Source organism: Mustela erminea, chromosome 12, assembly GCF_009829155.1.
Source record: "Mustela erminea isolate mMusErm1 chromosome 12, mMusErm1.Pri, whole genome shotgun sequence".
Taxonomy (NCBI): domain Eukaryota; kingdom Metazoa; phylum Chordata; class Mammalia; order Carnivora; family Mustelidae; genus Mustela; species Mustela erminea.
Genome location: NC_045625.1, coordinates 61,034,403 through 61,054,149, shown reverse-complemented (window position 1 = coordinate 61,054,149; position 19,747 = coordinate 61,034,403). Strand labels below are relative to the sequence as shown.

Below are 19,747 nucleotides of genomic sequence, written 5' to 3'. Positions count from 1 at the left end.
GGGGTTCCAGAAAGAGAAAACAGTGAAGAAATCATGAAGGGAATAATTCAAGAAATTCCCCCAAACTTAGAGGAGAAGTTCTAAAGGGTAAAGATCAACTAAGTTCAGTATTCAGTAATGAAAAAAGAGCCATACAAAAGTCATCATTTTGGAATTTAAGAACGTAGGTAGAAAAACTAAGAGTTCATGCAAGCTTCCAGACTTTTTAAAAAAAGATTTTACTTATTTATTTGAGAGAGAGAGCATGGGCACACAAGTGTCAGGGAGGGCAGAAGGAAAGAGAGAAGCAGACTCCCCAATGAGCAGGAAGCCCAACATGGGGTCAATCCCAGCACCCTGGGATCATGAACTTAGCTGGAGGCAGACACTTAATGGACTGAGCCGCCCAGGCACCCTAAAGCTTCTAGATTTTCCATAAAGAATAAACTTTTAGACTGGCAGGAAACTTCTTGACAATGATGAAATCTAGAGGACAAGAGAATAGAGAGGCAAAATTATTTTCAACCTTGAATTCTATATCCAGCCAAACTATTAATTTAGCTTGAGACAAAAAGGTATTTTCAAGATTTATAAACACCTAACTAATTTATCTGTCATGTGCCGTTTCTCATCAAGTTACTGGAGAATGGGCTCTACCAAAATAACAGAGTAAACCAAAATAGAAAGATATGGCTTGCTAGATATTCTTGGTTTACTTCTTCAGTTCTATTCTCCATCTGTTCTTGGTGCCCCAGGAAACTGATTTACATTACCATACTACATTACCTGGGCTTGCTTGCTGGGGGATTTATAAGTGGGTTTGACCACTAGAGACGCTGGCAAGGGATCAGCAGGAAGAAACTGAGGGGATAATTATTATTCCCCATGCTTCCTCTCTATCAGAAATCAGAGAGAATTATGCTGGACCTAAGTTGGTCAGAAGCTGTCTTCCATCTAATACCATGATTCTCTTTGGCTGACCCTTCCACCATGGCTCTTATAAGGTTCGAATATCAGTTTCTTCCCTTTGCTATTGTGGCTTTCTACTGCTGCTACATAGATCTTGAGATAAGACCATCTAGATTCGAGCAGTTCAAAAGACTCTGGGAGAGGTTTCATTCAGAAGATGAAAACAATAGGATCCTTAAGGTGCTTGAAGGTATTGAGGAGAGACACACAACTGGAGGGCAGATTTGGGTTGAATTAGTATGAAGTACATAAAAAGCAAGCAAATGTAAAACAATACATATATTAAATTCAGGAAAAATAAAAAGTTGTGCTGGAAAGGAAAAGTAATTTTTGTGTATTACATGGCTCAGCTACATGCTTTTATAATCATAATAATGTAACTGAAATTGATCTAATTAAAATCACAATAGGACTTGGAATAGCGGAGGTGGGGGGGCACAAACTTTTCTGTTGGTTTCTGAGAGCTGGTAGTAGTGGTGGTGGCCAGTGAGATTTATATCCTCATCTTCCTCAGTGGCAAGCCAATACCTAGAAATAAAAACCAAAGAAATACCATAATACAAATGGTATAAATAATCTATAAGCACATTATCTAAAAGAATACCAAAAGAATCCATTAAAAGAGGTAAATATTATTGCCTTTGGGGAAAGAATAATGAAGTAGATAATTGCTGGCTTTATTTTTATTTATTTATTTTTAAACAACAGGCAGACCTATTGCCTCTAAACTCTGGTCAGGTATACATTTGATAAAAATAAAACCGATTTTTCTTTTAAAAGGAGGAAAGGCAACTAACTTTACAATTCTCTCTTTTTATTTTTATCTGAAATACTAGAACTCCAACACTGCCTTCCAGAAGAACAGAACTTAAGAACAAAAAAGGTCCAGGAGCAAAGAGTTAGAGAAGATGGGAAAACTTTGTGTGGGGTACCATTCTATTAGGATGGTTAAAAACCTGCCAGTGATGGAGAGAACAGATGGAACCTGCACCCAAGGAAGCTCAAAGTAAAATAATCAAAGAACTCAAGCAGAACAGGCTGAACCATTCTAGACATCAAGAGGTAACCCTAGAGGAAGGAGCCCTGGAATTGTACAGAAAGCCAAGTTCCTTCAGCAGGGCCTCAAATCTGCTGCCAAGCTCCTGGTACCTAAAAACCAAAACTGGGGCATGAACTGTTACATAATCTTTATGATCAGAGAGAATTATGGAAAGTTCCTCAGGGAAGACGGAAGAGCTTTTCTTAGCAGTAAATTATAAAGAAATATCTCATGTGGGCTCTTATAGGAGATACGCAGTGATGTAGGGATAAGGCTCCCAATAATGCTGCCACTGGAGTCATCAAGATAAGTTGCCTGTGCTTCCTTTGACAAATGCCCAAGGCAGAGAGCTTTGCAGGGGTGAACGTAGCCTGGATGCAGGGCTTGATCTGAGCGGTGTCCAAGGATGTCTGGTTCTGGGGTTGACTAAATATCAAAGACAGAGGAATATGTTTAAAATATCTGAGAAGCATGGAGACTGGTATGGACAGCAAATGAAGCAGGTATTGGGAGCAGCTTTACAGCCAGAAAAGTAAAGCAGGAAAGTGAGAGGAGCATCTGGTGGGTGTGACGACAGCCGGGATATATCCGGGCTGCCAGCAAAGAAAGTGATCTAAGGTTTAGATAGAAGGATCTCTGCTTCCCCCAAGGATTGGGAAGGAACAAGAAAAGCCATAGGTAGCTTGGAAGTAGTCATTGAAGGCTTGCGCCTGCTGTTGGAACAAAGCATGTGGCCCAGAGTCTGATGACTAAGCAAGGGAGGCTTCATTGTGTCCTGTGTCCCTTGTCAGTGTATCATTATATTCAGAGTATTCTAATCTCGGTAGAAAATTTGTTAGGCCTTCAATATGCTTATTCTTCAAAAGAAATCTTGACAAAATAGGGAGCCTTCTGGATTCACTAACCTTAAATGTGCTGTAGAAGCTAAAAGGAAGACAAGTTGTATTCCACGTAGGAAGTTGGAGAGACTTCCTGTAGGAGGTGGCTTTAGGATTTAGGCTTGATTGATGTGGAGGACGTTGGAGCTAGTGGCAACATTGACAGCCAAGAACTCAGGGATAGGATAGATAACAGTGGGGGAGTGGTTAGGTGTGGCCAGGTGTCTGTTGTTGGAAGACTGTTGAGAGATGAAGACTGAAGGCAAGATCAGAACTTGCTTTGGAGGGTCTTAAATTCCAGGACAAAAGAATAGCAGTCATCAGTGGCTGGTGTCTGATCTCACGGACAATGGTAGGGGTACAGATCCAAAAGTGAGATGTTAGTGGTTTTATATGAGTGTTAAGAATGTCACTTCTCTCTCCTGTGTCTGTTGCCTAAGTATCATTTTCAATGTCCCCAGAGCCAGACTGTAATTTCCTTAACAGCTGCTGACATTACTTGAACTTCTTTTATAAATCCAGGCACTGTACTGGGTGCCTTACATTTCTTATCTTAAGTCAGTGAAGTAAGTACTGTTTTAGGATAATTTTATAGCAAGTGAAGGCTAGTGAAATTTGGACATTTTTTTCAAGGTCACATAGCTAGTAACGATGGAATCAGATTTAGAATCCAGCCCCATGCATTCTGTTCATTAGCAGTTACTGCCCTTCTTGAAGTGGAGAAGGCCCTAAAGCCTTACTGAACCCAAAGATCAGTGCAGAGCAGGTGCTCAGAAGATTGACCCTGACTGCCAGAGTGTGATGCTAGGCTGACCAGGCTGACTCAGGCAAGGGGTACTTCGTCCCGGGAGATAGTCTGGGGCTCAGTTGCTAAGGATAGGAGCAACTCATGTTTCCTAGCTTGTTTTTCCTACCCACTCTCAAGCTCAGGAAACTCAACTAGGAAGGACCCTTTGAGGTCCTACTTCTGGGGACAGGGTCCAGAAGGCAGATGGGTATCTGCCTGCCCTATCTACTAGGTCTCTGGAAATGGTCTCTAACCCTGCTCTTGGCTTCTAGATATCCAGTTAGAGCAGGGACTGAGCCAAGCTAGTGTTCTTTAACTCTTGAGGGTACTGCTTTTGGGGGCTGTGACCTCTGCAGCTCTAAGGTGATACCAGCTGAGGTCTGTGGCATGGCCAAAGGTATCTATCTGCAGAGACATTAGCTCTGAGATGTTCTGCCCTCATTTCCTGGGTCAAGGGGTGGGAGGCAGTGATGTGGTCTCCTCATGTTAATTCCTACTCCCTCACAGGGAGTCTGGCCACAGGGCCACTCTTACCAGCCAGGAAGCAGGCAGTTAGACAGGCTTTCTCCCCATCTTCATCATGGTGTCTAAAATTTCATTACTAGAAACATATATGCTTTCTGCCTTTGGAGTGTCCTATTAAAATTCAGATCCCCCTGGCAAAGACTATATTTTAAGTACCTATTACCTGACTTCTCAGCCAGGAATGCTTGAGTGAGATAATTATGGGACACCTAGAGTCAGAACGTTAAGAGGATAGGATGAGGGTGGGCTGGAGGAAAAGGGCTGCTAACAGCAACAGAAATGGAAGAGGGACATTGTATGAAGAATTTCCAGGCACTTAGGGATAGCTCTGTATAACCATACCAGTAAGGACAGGTTCTAGAATTTAAGTAAAACAAAATACATTAATCAAAAAAGTTATCAAGCCAGAAATAGGTAGGGAATTCATTCACCCATTCATCCATCCTTAAAACCTATGACAAGGACTTATTTTTTTTTTTGATATGATTTTTTTATTAACATATAATATATTTAATAAAAAATAATATCCACTCTGGCTATTGTGCCTGATATTGGGCAGGTGTATAAGAGTTACTTAGGCGATTGAGCTATGATCCCTTCCTTCTGTGAGTTTCTAGTCTGGTGGAAGAAGAGATAAGATATATGAAAAACAACCACCAAACGAGATGGTAAGTGTTACGGCTCATAAGACAAGAACAGATATAGTGCTCTAGGAGTTTTGAGGTGGGGAAGGCTAATGACACTGAAAAGACCTTCTTGGAGGAAGTGACAAATGAATCAGGCCTTAAAGAATGTGTAGGATCCCAGCAGATGGAACCAAGAAAGACATGAAGAAAGGAAAGGAGACAGGAAATTGGAGAGTATATTAGGGGACTAGGAAGTGGCCTGTGTAGCTTCACAGAGCTTATGAAGGAAAGATTGGAGATAAACCTGGAAGGGCTCTGGCCTTGACTTGAAAGAGTCCCTGAGGCTTTGGCTCAGAGTGGAGTTGGATCCCAGGAGGGAGGTTGCTTTGCTGTTATGTCTGGGGAAGCCTAGGAAGGACTAGTGATGGGGGCAGGGAGAGGGAGATTGTGAGACACATGCAGTGAAAAGGGAGGAGAGGGGTATGCTTGGAATCAGACAGGCCAGAGAGGAATTCTTAGCTTGTCTTTTTGCTTTGCTGAGAAATTCAGAGCAAGCTATCAGATTTTCCCTGTCTTCACATATTCCATCTCTAAAACTCAGTTTCTTAAAGGAAAATATTTAATACAACTAGGCCTAAAAATGTCTTCAAAACTTCTGGGGCTAGAGGCTATGGCCTCATGGCACTTTCCAAATTTTTAGCACTTCTGAATTCCAGAGGGGAGAGAAGCAGTGTCTGTTTCAACTCTCCTGTGTCCTACCTGCCACAGAACAGGCACATCCCTCTGGCTGGTGGAAGCTGAGGGTGATGGAAATGACAAGATTAGTAGGGGACCAAGTGATTCTTGCCACCCATGCACTGGATCTTGAATGTAGAGCAGAGTTCCAGTCTCAGAGGTGGGATTGAGAACTGACTTGGGGTGGCCTGCAGTCAGCACACAGTCAGAGTACTGGAGATAAGGAGGCATGTCATCGTTTCTAACAGTGAAAAATTGGAAACAACGTACATGTCCAAGAAGAGGGGATTGATAAAATGAATTATGGGTGGCACCTAGGTGGCTCAATGGGTTAAGCCGCTGCCTTCGGCTCAGGTCATGATCTGGGGTCCTGGGATTGAGTCCCGCATTGGGTTCTCTGTTCAGCAGGGAGCCTGCTTCACTCTCTCTCTCTCTCTCTGCCTGCCTCTCTGCCTACTTGTGATCTCTGCCTGTCAAATAAATTTTAAAAATAAATAAATAAATAAATAAATTATGGAAGAGGCATTCTCTGAAATATGGTAAGGTCATGGTACTGATCTAAGTTTATTTGTGAAGTAGTATCATTATAATACAGCCAATTACAAATTTCAGCCTATTACAAATTTCTGTATGTTCTCTTCTATTACAATTAATAAATGTCCATTATCCTAGCAAAGACCTATCTCTCTGCTTGTGCACAAAATTCTATTCATTCATCATCCGGGACATAGGTCCAGTTGTTATCTCCTTTCCTTCATTATTATCCCTTCCCTCTACTGGATTATAAACATCACCTCAAAAACCTACCATACTATTACTCATCCAAAAGCTAAAATAAAATATACAACCTTTCTTGACTTGCCCAGATCCTACCTTGTCTTCTCTCTGCTTCCTCTCACTGCAAAACTTTTTGAAACAATGGTTTATATTTGCCTCTACTTCCTTCGACTCACTCTTTCTTAAGTTCACTCAGATCATGTTGTTCTCCTATTGTTCCACCAAAACTATTTGATGTTACTTTGTCAATCAAATTTTCAGTCTTATTTAACCTCATCCTATTTAACCTTTCAGCAGCCTGTTACAGCTGATCATACCGGCTTATAACACTTTTCTTACTTGCTTTCTGGGACAGGAGACCCTGATGGCTTTCCCCTTACTTCTGTGGCCTCTTAGATGATTTTTCAGATTCTCCCAATTGTCCTTACTTTTTAATTTTCCTTTCCTCTAGGGTCCAGCTCCCAGGTCTCTTTGTTTTTTTCTGTACTCTCTATAGGGAATCTCATTCAGGTGTATGGTTTTAAATATCATATACACACTGTCAATTTCAGAATGATATCTATCTCCAGTTTCAACATATATCTGCTTGCATGCTTAATAGGCATCTGAAACTTGGTTCTTCCAAGTGGAACTTGTGGCTTTCCCCACTTCATATGCCCAATAGTGCCCACAACTCCTAAATCTCCCCCTCTACCCATTTAGGTCATCTTGACTCCCGTGTTTCTCTCACATTTCACAGCAAAGTATCAGCAAATCTTGATGGTACTATCCAAAAATCTGCTCTGCCAGCAACATCTTAAAACTTCCTGAATCTGGCTCCTTCTCATCACTACGCAGCTTTCACTGGGTCTCTGCTACCCATATCATTGTCTTTCTAGTTCTATCTGGTCTCACTGCCTGTTTTCTCTACAAAGCAGCCAGAACTGTCCTTTTAAGACCTCCATCCCTGCTTACAACTCTCTGTGGCTTCCAACAGACAAAATAAAACCCCAAGCCCTAACCATGCCCAAAGGCCCTGGGATCTGACCTTTATTCCCACCCTTTCCCTCTGGATCACTACTTTCCACCTACGGCAGCCTCTTTGCTCTTCCTTGATGATGCCCAGAACATTCCTGTCTCCCATTATTATCTATTGTGTATAGTATAGGAGTTGTGTCCAGCTTCTATGAAGGTCATTCACATTAGCTGCAGTGTGATTTGTACCCCGGAAGTCTCAGTGCACAACCTGTACAGCTGTATATGGCATATGTCTAGCATATATTAAAGCATAAATTTATTCATATATTTATTTATTTTCTGATTCCCCCAGTAGAACATAAGCTCCTTCAGGAGGGAGACTTTGCATACCCCAGCATGTAGAACAGGACCTACAACAGGACCTCAGAGATGCTCAAAAATTTTTTGATATATGAACTAGTATCTGTCTATGTGGTTGCATAGGAATTAAAAAGAATAGATAGTGATTATATATGACCAATGAAATTACATGTGATTTTTCACTGTCTTCTTCATCCTTTCCTTAGGACAAGGATATTTTAATAAGAATATATTATTTTTATAAAGATGCAATTATTTTGGAGTTAGATAAACCTGAGGTTGAATTCTGCCTCTACTCTATACTTGTTGAGTAACCTTGGGCAAACTTATTACCATCTCTGTGTCTTTTTAAAATGGAGATAGTATCTAGTTTATTGGGCCATTATGAGGATTAAATAAAATATGTACATCAAAGCTTGGCACAGCAGCTGCCTCAGTAAATAATACTCTCTCCTCCTTTTAATTATTATTGTTTTTATTCTTCTTCTTGGGGAGAGATCATTGAGATGTAAATAAAGTCTCTAAGCCTTTAAGAACAAACTGGTCTATGTTCAACTGCAGTTGTCTTTCCCTGATGACCAGTGAGAGGGAATAACTGGGCTGAACTGATGCCCAAGACAGTGCAATGTGGTGAATTAATAAAGGGAAGCCAGGTCAGTGGCTTCTTAATGAAGATCCATCATTAATAGGACTTTAAGTATTTTAAGGCTTTTGTAACTCTATCTGTGTTCTTGTGGATTATAGCAGGAAAATGGCCTGGAAAGTGGGCAGGAAGAGAAGGGAGGGACCCTCTCCTTTATTCTCCACTGGCCTTGTATTAGAGGAAATCTATGTAAAAGAACAATGAGGCCCTGGGAGCAATCAGTGAGAGCACTAGGATCTGCTGGAGGGAAGAAAAGCTGCAGTGAGCTTACCAAAAGCCCGACATGCCCACCTTGGACCAAGTGCCAGCACCAGGAGCACTCTTTTGCCTTGGCCCAGAGACTTGGGGGGCACAAATTCCAATCTCATTATGCCATCCTTGAGCTCAAACAGCAAAGGGTGATTTGCTAGTCATAGATTTATGGTGATAGTTATCTTGGTCAAAACTCATGTGCACGTCAATCACAACAAGGTACTTCATGGTTCACCTACTGGCTTTCCAGAGAGCCCACCAGAAAATATTTTAATTGTTAATTCTGACAACACTTCTGGCCTGAATCCTGCAACATCCCACCATGGGAAGCTCAGTGAAATTAATTTAGAGAGAAACCCGGAGGCATTGCTCCTTCTTTCTCCTTTAAAATTAGAACAAGCCTTAAGCAGGAAGCTCCCTCTTCCTGACCTCGGGTCCAGCCTGGCACCTATAGGATTTCCAGAGTCATTCTAACTAGAAAATATCCCAAGCCCTTAAAAATGAGAGCAGCAACGAGGAGGAGAAATGTCACTGGGCAAAACCTCTGATTAGCCAAATATCTTCAAATCCAAAAGATATCTCTTTCCAAGCCTTGAACCCTAAATGTTTCTCCCTAGGCATAAGTAAAAGCAGATAAAGAAAATCTTTGTTTCTTTGTTTCTGGTTCACCTACAGACACTCCTACAGATCTTATCTTTCAGTCTTATGAATGCTTTTCTTGATGAAAAGGAGAGAGGGCAGGCTTTTTTCCTTCCTTGGCCTCCAAGCCATGTGATCAGAAATAGCCATCATGGTCCTTCCATTCATATCCTTCTATCATATCCTTCCATTTTTCTAGAAGAAACAGCCCTACATTAGTACCATGCTTTAACTCAGTACCATGTTCTCATGCCAGTGACAGCTTACTGGACCAGGAGTGGAGGCAGATAGAACCTTGGCTAAAAACAGTGGCCCATGATTTTATGTGGTCCTAGAGACTCTGCTCTGACAGAAAAGAGCAAGGGCAGTGAGGTTTTTGCCCTTAGGAAGTTGAAATGGAGAAGATCTGCGACTGAAAGTATGCATCTCACAAGACATGGGGGATCATTAACCAACTGAAATTGGGATAAACCAAAATTATGAGAAAAAAAAAAAGCACTACATGGAGAAGACATACATTAAAGGTACTGAGGCAGTCGTTGGGTCATTAGAAGAGGAGTGGACATCAGTAGACAAACTGTTAACTCAGAATCGGATTCCCTCCATGGAATTGTTTGTGGCTTTGATTGTTTCATAGTCATAACTTTGACCAACTCCATAAATTGCCTTGTCATAGAGAGACTAAAGCTAGTTTTGCCAGATCTTTTTTTTTCTGCAGTACGTATAAAAGTTGGTATCAATGTCCCACTGGGGTCTCAATCTTCTAGCAAATATAACTAGCACATTCTCAGTGTTCAGAATCAGCCTTGACAGCCAACTTTGCTCATCATGGACCACCTTTGACCCTTCATAAAGCTATTTTCCATCGAGCTTCTGTGGGGCTTCCATGAAGATGACATCAGGGGTAATGCCCATTTTCTCTCTTTTTGGCTCCGTTAGTTCATTTGGTCTATGCTGAGTCACAGCCTGACAATTAGACAGGCATTTAACTCCCTTCCTGTGTTTCCTCAATCCTCCAGTGGGAAGCCTGGTGGATTCACACCCCTCTAAGCACATTTTACATTTGGTAATAAAGCCCCCTGGGGTTACACGTGAAAGGATGAGATAGAGATCACATGTTCTCGGACACTGTTTTATATTGAATCTTCATTTTTGCCTTAGCTCCTCTAGTTTTTGCCTTCAATTATGTTCACAGAATAACAAGCTGCAACCAATGAGGGGATCAAAAGGGTAATTGGAGGTCATTTTGCTCCCTAGAAGAGGCTTAGCCCTAATTGTGCAAAGACAAAAAGACTGTAGGATTTCCTCCAGTTCAAAGGTGTTTAGGGTTACACATAAAAACAATTTAAATCTTTTAAAAGCCAAAGAAATGCAAAATAAAAAATATATATATATGATAGATATGGCAAATTTTGTCCAAGGAGATGAAAGAATTGAGAAATGATCCCTGCCAGAGACGCATGGGAATCTATGTGTCCCATCAATGCTGTGGCAAAAATTCAGTTGTTGGGGCACCTGGGTGGCTCAGTGGGTTGAGTCTCTGCCTTCAGCTCAGGTCATGATCTCAGGGTCCTGGGATCAAGCCCCGCATCAGCCTCTCTGTTAGGTGGGGAACCTGCTCCCCCCCTACCTGCCTGCCTTTCTGCCTACTTGTGATCTCTCTCCCTGTCAAATAAATAAATAAAAGCTTAAAAAAAAAAATTCAGTTGTCATCTCACAAGGAACCTCTTCTGTAGTTAATGAATCACAGCAAAAAAAAAAAAAAAAAAAAAAAAAAGGCCAACTCTGAAAGTACTTGAGAAGATAATCCCAAAATTGTTTGGAATTATAAAATGAGCATCTTTTAACTTCAGATATATAATTAACAGTAGAATTTTTAAAGAAAACTAAATATACATTATTAATATTTTTGCATTAAGGGATCTGTGAAAATTTTATTATTTACAAAATTTAAAAATAATCTAACCTATTAGAATAAAGACCTGTCTGGTAATTCTAATTTAATATGTATATTTCAGTTAACTTATTTAAATTTATAATTTTAAGTTGAAGTTATTTTATAAATAATATTGCAACATGTAAAAATTAAGACTTAATTTGATAGCTTTGCAAGGGTTAAGCACTTAGTTTTATAAACTAAATCAGACAATTGGTATACTTAAAAAGGCTACAGGATGGTAATGATGGTGGATCTAACACCCCATATATCTTCTTCTCTTCTGAAGTCCTAATAAAACTATAGCAAAGGTTTTTTTATTATTGTTTATTTGTTTGTTTTGTTTGTTTTTTTCAATAGAAGCCCACAAGGATGGGGAGAAAAAGCAGGGAACAATGGCAATAAATTTTGGAAGCTGAAAAGCAGACAGATGACTGTTAGTTTACTTAGCATAAGCTAGAAATCTGAATCTTAAGCCTAAAATGAAAAAAAGCCAAGAATATCCTGATCTAATCCACAGAATCCTCAAAAGACTTAGAGCTGAAACTGGAGAGGAAGGTTGGGGGGTAGTGGCCAAAAAAGAAGCCTTGGTTGAAAGTAGTCAGGGATCACAAGCCTCCAGGTAAATGCCTCTCCCTGGCACAATACACACAGAGTTTCTACTCTAAGAAGAATCAGAGGGACTCTGGATTGGAGAACACCAAGCTGGGGGTGACAGCATGAGTGTACTGAAAAAAGAGTAAATGAATATATGCACATGACCCCCCACACCTCCCCACCCCCACCGCAGTCTTTCTCTCCCACTCAACTCCGAGAACCACTGAGAGCTAAGCCTCTCCCCAATCGAAGTGTATACTCTGGGAAATCTGACCAATCCAAGAATAAAGACCTTGGGATGGTGGCATCAGAGATTTTTGATGTGTGGCCCACACAAACCCACCTAAGGGAAACTCAGAGTCGACAGGTCCTCACCCATATGCTCAAGACTTCAATCTGCTCTCTACTCGCTTTCAGACATGAATAGACAGACAGGGTTTGCCAGACATCTGAGAAATGGCTCTAATATGAAAAAGAGAGACCAACACAAAGAAACCAGCCAGTGGGATGGTGCAGAGACACAGGGATAAAAAACTTACAAAAACATAATTGTTACAATAATCAGAGAAAAGCACAGATACTGCATCCATGAAAAAAGAACAAGGTGGGATAAAAGGAACATTCAGGGAATAAAAAAGAGAGCTCTTGGAAATGAAAAACTTGATAGCACTAATGAAAGTAATCAAAAGGATTAGGAGGGGTGCCTGAGTGGCTCAGTGGGTTAAGCCTCTGCCTTCGGCTTGGGTCATGATCTCGAGGTCCTGGGATCGAGCCCCGCATCGGGCTCTCTGCTCAGTGGGGAGCCTGTTTCCTCCTCTCTCTCTGCCTGTCTCTCTCTGCCTACTTGTGATCTCTGTCTGTCAAATAAATAAATAAAATATTTTTAAAAAAGGATTAGGAAATGAAGGTGATAAACAAAATAATGGGGAAGGGGAAAACAATAGGACAACCAACATCCAAATAAAAAAATTTCTAGAAGGAAAGAAATGAGAAGAAAAACAGCTGAATTAATCATGAAAAATATGATTAAGAAAATTTCCCAGATCTGTAGATAGGCGTTTCTGAATTAAAAGGGCTCATCAGGTTCCCAGCAGGATTAATGAAAATAATCTACATGGAGTTACAACACTATAGATTATCAGAATTGTACAGCTACATAGCTGCTAGAAATTAAAAAAATAGGGTTTCAAGAAATAATAGTAAGAATTAATAACTGAAGTGGAATGAAACTTTGCAACATCTATAATAGAAGCTAGAAGACAACTAAACAATGACTTCAAAATAATTTCCAACTTAGAATTTTCTATCAAGATTAACCAAAATTAAATGTGAAGAAAGAAAGGAGATATTTTCAGGCACAGAAATATCTACACATTTTAGTTCCTAAGCACACATTCTTAGGAAGCTAGTGGAGGATGTGCGTGATCATTGAAGTAAGGGAATTAGTCCACCCCATCAGAAAACAAGGTCCTATATTATGATTTTCATTTAGGGTAAGAAAGTAGATCACTCAGCTCTGTATTAGAATGTTGGACATTTGAGGATGATTAGGATTTAAATAGGAAGAAATAATTCTGAAGTGTTCTATATAATAAATAACATATAATAACTTGTACAGAACAGAAACTGTGGTCCAGCACAAGACACAGTGGAGGGAATCATCAGGATGGCAGTGAAGGGAGATGCTAGGAACACCATGCAGGAAGGATATCCCCTAAGATCCAAGCAGTAGACAAATTGACATCAGCACATCACTGGCCAGCATACCCTCTTTCTAAATCTGCTAAACTAATAAAGGATGTACTCCAGAGGAATAGGGGATAGAGGGAGACATGAGATTCAAGACATGAGATCCTGTTTCTTTCAAGAAGCAGGAAGAGTTGAGTTCCAGGAAACAGGCTTCCTACCCATGAGAAGACAAAGGGAATTTCTGGGATGACCGTAAAGAGAAGTCATGGGTGGTACTATGTGGCAGACCTAAACCAACCCAGGTTGAAGGAGAATGAAATTCTCTGGGAGGGAGTTTTCAAAGGGGGAAAAAAAGGCAGTAAGTCAGTGTTAGAAAAAATTTATGAAATACAGTATTGAGATATTTGTAGAAATTATGGTAGAATTAGCAAAATGTACAAACAAAAAACTAAGCAGTTTTTTTAAAAGGCAAGCAATTGTGAAGTTCAGGGAAAGCAAAAAATAAGAAATAAAACAATTGTAATGCCCTACAAAGCTCAGCTTAGAATAATGTTTACATAGACAAATAATGTGACCACTGAGAATTACTTCAAACAAAGATCTTGATAGCACTGTAGTGAAACAGTGGTCTGGAGAAGCAAAGGGGAAGGTGGCATGAGAAAGCCAAGTCCTCAACTGTTACTGTAGATCAAGAGAAATGGGTCAAATTGCACTACCAAAAGTTAGCAGTATATAGATATATATATTTAGATGTATGGAGAGGCGAATATTCCAAAAGAAATGGCTGAAGGGGTCAAGAGTAGTTGATCTTAAGAAGAAAAAAAAATAGGGGCGCCTGGGTATCTCAGTTGGTTAAAGCGTCTGCCTTCAGCTCAGGTCATGATTTCAGGGTCCTGGGATCTAGTCCCGCATTGGGTTCCCTGCTCTGCAGGGAACTCCCACTCCCACTCCCCCTGCCTATAGTCTCTTTCTCTCTCTCTTTCTGTGTCAAGTAAATAAAATTTCTTAAAAAAAAAAAAAGAAGAAGAGTAGCTGATCTCTGGAAAAGCAGAGGGGGTTTGAGGGTGGGGGGTCAAGGGAATCATTTTTTTGTTACAAGCATATTTGTTCTATTTGTGAATTTATGTGCATGAGTTATTTTAACAAAAATAAAAAATAATTTAACAAAATAGAATAGATAGAATATACTAAATATATAATTGCTATTTAAAATTATGCTTAATTAAGTTTATAAATGGGATCGGGTTTAACCAAAGGCCCCTAAAGGTGATTGTCAGATTTTCTGGAATTATATATAAAATAATAAAGTTTATAAGTTGAACATAAAAGCCTAAGGAAGGATTAGGTTCAATTTACTTGAATAAATTTAATATTATTTCACAAAAACATAAGTAACTTCTGAATATACTTTTCTCTGCATAAAAGTCCATCTTGAGAATATGAAATTCCCTGGTACTGTCAGATTTAAAAGCCTGTGCTGGATGGTAGAGGAGGGAGCAATGGTTGGGGTGTGTAGCTGCCTCTGCCCTGGAAAAGGGAAGGCATCTTTAGCCATGGGCGTTTCCTCAGCACACATCATTTATACACTGGGCAGATGTGGGCACCTCAGGATCTCACTGACCCAGGAAGCTGGCCTCCTCGAAGCGGTTCTGCCTCAAAGGATGAGAACGAGCTATTTGATCTTGAAGCTCTGTCTGGTCATCCCTGAGCCACACAATGTACGGATCTGCCTCCTCCACCGCTCTGGGGAATTCTCAGTGGGATGGACGGTAAGACTGATAAATTGCTTTCTCAGCCCTGTTAGTGACCTTCACTGCTCCACAGTCATTAGACTCTGGGGAAATGAGCAGGAGCTCCCAATTAGGAAAAGTGTGTGTGTGGGGCGGGTGGAAAGGATGCTGGGGCGGGGGGCGAGCAGGCAGTAGAGGATGAATGGGGATGAGTGATCTTCTAAAGAAGACCAGCCTGAGAGTGATGAGGGAGCACGAGGCTGGCTGAAGACAAAGCAAAAGCTGCGCCTTGCACCCCCCTCTCCACCTGCTCCCCCTCAGTCGAATGTGTAGCATCCCTCAGGCTGCCCTGACTGCCATGAACAATAAGCAAATAGTTAACTTGCAGAGCTCACAATCCTGCTAGACAGGAGTCTCCCTTGGCTTACAAATGTCCTAAATCTCACTAACAAAGACGATTTGTGACATCCCACCAAAAAGTCTCCCAACTATCTTAATGTTAATGGCTGGTCTAAAGACAACATTGATCCAGTCTCCGGTAGGCCTGGGACATCCTGGCACCTTGTAGGCCCTCTTTAGCATATGAAAACTCCGTTGAAACCTTCCTTCCCCTCACCTTCCCCCAACTGCAGGCTACATAACCTGCCATCCCTCACAACCCAGGGCAGCAGCTCTTCCTGCCCACGGGTCCTGTCCCTGTGCTTTAATAAACCACCATTTTGCACCAAAGATGTCTCAAGAATTCTTTCTTGGTCATCGGCTCCAGACCTCAGCCCAGAACTTCATCAAGAGGAAGGACAACTTTCGAATTAGTCCACAGGAACAGACACTCATTTGAAAAGATTACAAGAGATGTTTCCACAGTCACCCTCAGGAAACCTTTCTTATCCCATATTTTAAAGTCCTTTCAAGCTCTTCAGAATATGGGACTAGGAAGAGTAAATTTAAATAGGCAGGATGATTCTCATGTAATGTATTGAGCAGGACTTCAGAATGACCAGGTAGTAAAGATTAGAGACCGGGCGCCTGGGTGGCTCAGTGGGTTAAGCCGCTGCCTTCGGCTCAGGTCATGATCTCAGGGTCCTGGGATCGAGTCCCGCATCGGGCTCTCTGCTCAGCAGGGAGCCTGCTTCCCTCTCTCTCTCTGCCTGCCTCTCTGACTACTTGTGATCTCTCTCTGTCAAATAAATAAATAAAATCTTTAAAAAAAAAAAAAAAAAGATTAGAGACCTTGTGGGCTGTGTGAACTGTTGCAAGTGCTCGACTCTGCCATTTTAGCATGCAAGCACCATGCAGTGTGTGAATAAATGAGGATGGCTGTGTTCCAACGCAGCTGTATCTACAGAAATAGACCATGGGCCAGATGTGGCCCACGGACAGTTGTTTGAAGATGGCTGCCTTACCAATGCTAAGGAATGGTAGAATTTCAGACTGACAAGTAGACAAGTAGGTGAGACTATCAGTCAGAATATTACCAGTTGGAACTGCTAGAAGACAATCCAAGCTTCCAAAAACAAAAGGGAATTTTTCATTTATATAACTGAAAATCTAGAGGTAGAACTGCTTTAGGAGCAGTTTTAACTTACTGCTTTTTCCCCTCATTTTTGGGCCCCCATTTTCCTCTGTTGAGGGCATTCTTAGTCAGGTTCTTAGAGTCATAAAATGGCTGCCACCAGCCACCAAGCCTAGGTCCTTTCAGATTCACATCCTGTAGACAGAGCATGGAATTCCTGGCTGAATCCTTGAGATGCTCTCAGATCATACTGGCTTTAAGCCAGGTACCTATTCAGTCTTGATAGATGCTGGGAGAAGGCTCTTTCTTTGTTTTGCTTCTTCAAAAAGGTTCTGATGACTCTTGGGCCTTATTCTTCCATATAAACATTATAGTCAGCTTATCAAGCTCTGTGATAAACATTGCTGGGCTTAACTGGAACTGTATGAAATCTATGGACAAATTTGAGAGGAATCAACATCTTGACAGTTGTCTTCATATTTATGAATATGATGTACTTCTTTCTGTTCACTTAGATGTTTTAATATCTCTTAATGATTTTAATTTTCCTTGCAGTGTTCTTAGACATGTTTTGTTAGATTTATTTCTAGAGTCTTGATATTTTTTGATATGACTACAAGAGTTATCTTTATTAGTTTATCTATTGTTGCATGTTACTCTAAAACTTAGGGACTTAAAGTGGCAGTAAACATTTATTATCCTTACAGTTGCATGGTTCAGGATTTGGGGGGTATCTTGGTGCTGACTTGAATCTTCCATGAGCTTGTAGTCAAGCTGTCAGTCAGGGCGGCTATCATCTGAAGGTTCGACTGGAACTAGAGGATCACCTCCAAGGTGGCCACGCATGTCGTTAGCAAGTTGGAGATGGCTGCGTGTGGGAGGCCTCAGTTTCTCGAGATGGGGCCTCTCTACAGGTTGCATGGGGTCCTTACAATATGGCAGTTGGCTTCCTTTGTAGTGAGTGATTCAAGAGAAAGAGAAACCTAGGAAGAAGCTATCCTTTTTGGGATCCAACCTCAAAAATGGTGTAACATTACATTCTGTTTGTTAGAAGGGAAACAGTAGTCTGTCTCATTTTAAAAGGGAGAGCAATTTGGTGCCACATTTTGAATCTCAGGAAGGAAACAGGCACAATGCCTGAAGTCAGAGAGTTTTTGTTTTATTTTTATTATTTATTTATTTATCTATTTATTTGCAACGAAACCTCTGTGTTTATACAGAAATGGACGTTTACTTTTCCTAGTTTTACAATGTGCTTCCACTAGGTATGTGGGTAAATCCAAAGAAGATACTGCTTCCTTAACATGGTTCTCACCGTGGCCCTGGATGGCCTTGCATGACAGCCACAGTGAATGGATTTTAGCTTCCCTTCAAGACTCCAGTTATTCTTTTGCATGGCTTTTCTCTCTGCCTGGAGCACATTTTACCTGGCTTATGCCCACTGATGCTTTCCTTGACTGAGCCTGGATAGGATGCTTCTTTACATGCTCCCATCACACCCTGTACTTTCACCTGCATGACGCTAGTCATGCTATAATGTGTGGTTCTTAAAGTCTGGTCCTCAGCAGCATTCACAAAACCTGGACATTTGTTAGAAATGCAGATTCTCAGGCCACCCTCACACCTCCTGAATCAGACACTCTGGGTTGACCCTGAACCCTGGACTATAAAAAGCCCCCGAGATGTTCACTCGTTTTGGGAACCACGGCTCTGTCTGATGCACTGCTTGTTTGCTGTTTAGATCCCACACTGAAGATAGGCTCCACAAGGGAGGGCCGCACCTGTCCTATTCACCTCTGTGTCTGCCAAGCCCACAGTAGGTGCTCTTTCAATTCTCCTGGGTGGAATCCAAAAGACAAAGGCAAGAGTGAGCAAGAGGATGTGATCAGAGGGAACTGCCAAGTGTCTAACCTCCACCTGGATGGTTTCACCTACCCCAGCACCACCCCAAATTCAGCCACACTAGATGCTCCAACCTTTTTATTTCTTTGCTTGCTTGTTTGCTTCTTTGCATTGCCTGGGGGTTCATTATCTTCCAAATAAAATTGACTCTCAAGAAGCAGAGGTCCTGGGGCTCTGGGCCAGCACCATTAGCTTAAGGATGTGCTCTGTGCTCTGGGACAGGATAGACAGCTGGATGGTGGCAGGTGGAGGCTCTGTTTTAGCCAAAGGGTTTGGCTGAGCTCCAACTCTTTGCCCCTCTCTGGGGACTTCTGACAGCTTGTGGAGGGGCAGGTGCATTGTTTTCTCCATGGGAACCCATAACACAGTGCAGGAAGTGTAATGAGACAGGGCAGAAGCCAGATGACTGTGAGCATCAAGGTACCAGCAGGGGCACACGAGGGCAACAATCCAGTGACGACTCTGCAGCAGCAAAAGGCATTTTAACTTCAGCTGGGTTTCTTCTCTCCCTACCCTACTTCCCATCCTTACCCATCTCCACTGTTTCTCTTACTCTCCATTTCTTGATGTGGTACCTTTCTTCTACGGTCATTTTCAGATAGGACAATGGACCCAAGTAGAAACTTACTTTTTTTTTCTTTGTTTCTTTAAATAAGCAAAACATTCATGGTGCAGTTTTGGATTGTGATTTCTGAGGAGCGGGCTTCTCCTGTGTGTGCATGGAGGGGCAACTTCCCCCCTTTCCTTTCCTGACTGGCATGTGTAATGATATCCCTTTCTGTCTCCCACATGAATGTAGAGATGGTCATCTGCGTTTTCTAGGCTGACTTGCAGAAGGCTGTGAACTAGAGGACTTCCCACTGTGATTACTCCTGAAGGGAGTGGAGATTACTGATGTCGATCACTATGGATGGATAGTGCTGTGGGAGTTCCAGAGTGGCAGGGGTTACAGGTGAAGTCTGCCGCAGGTGCTCAGCAGGGACACTTCCCTCCAGGGGACCCCAACTGAATGGGAGAAAGCCAGATCCCATACACCCAATTATCTGGTTCAGGGGTCAGCATACTGTGGCCCTTGGGCTAAATCTATTTAGTCAATATGTATCAAAGCTCTGGGCATTAGAATAGTATATGTACATGGACAGTCTTCCTAAGAATTAGGATTTTCTCTTTTCATAACAAATTTCAACTTTAGTTCATATCAGGACATCAGTGGA

At 41.5% G+C, this 19,747-nt stretch overlaps 1 protein-coding gene across 8 annotated transcripts in view; it reads left to right on the top strand.

Annotated features, from left to right (window-relative positions):
• KDM4C (lysine demethylase 4C) overlaps window positions 1-19,478 on the top strand; it is a 507,226-nt gene extending 487,748 nt beyond the window's left edge. For 2 of the 8 annotated variants that reach the window (XM_032308076.1, XM_032308071.1), the window contains 2 exons: window positions 1,785-1,847; window positions 19,356-19,478. In XM_032308076.1, coding sequence (XP_032163967.1) covers window positions 1,785-1,820 — 36 coding nt within the window. In that variant the 3' untranslated portion in view covers window positions 1,821-1,847; window positions 19,356-19,478. Of the gene's footprint in view, window positions 1-1,784; window positions 2,011-14,982; window positions 15,158-19,332 lie in introns of all 8 variants that reach the window. The other 6 variants (XM_032308077.1, XM_032308074.1, XR_004277510.1 and 3 more) reach the window with 5 other exon arrangements.
• The last annotated feature ends 269 nt before the right edge of the window (window positions 19,479-19,747 follow it).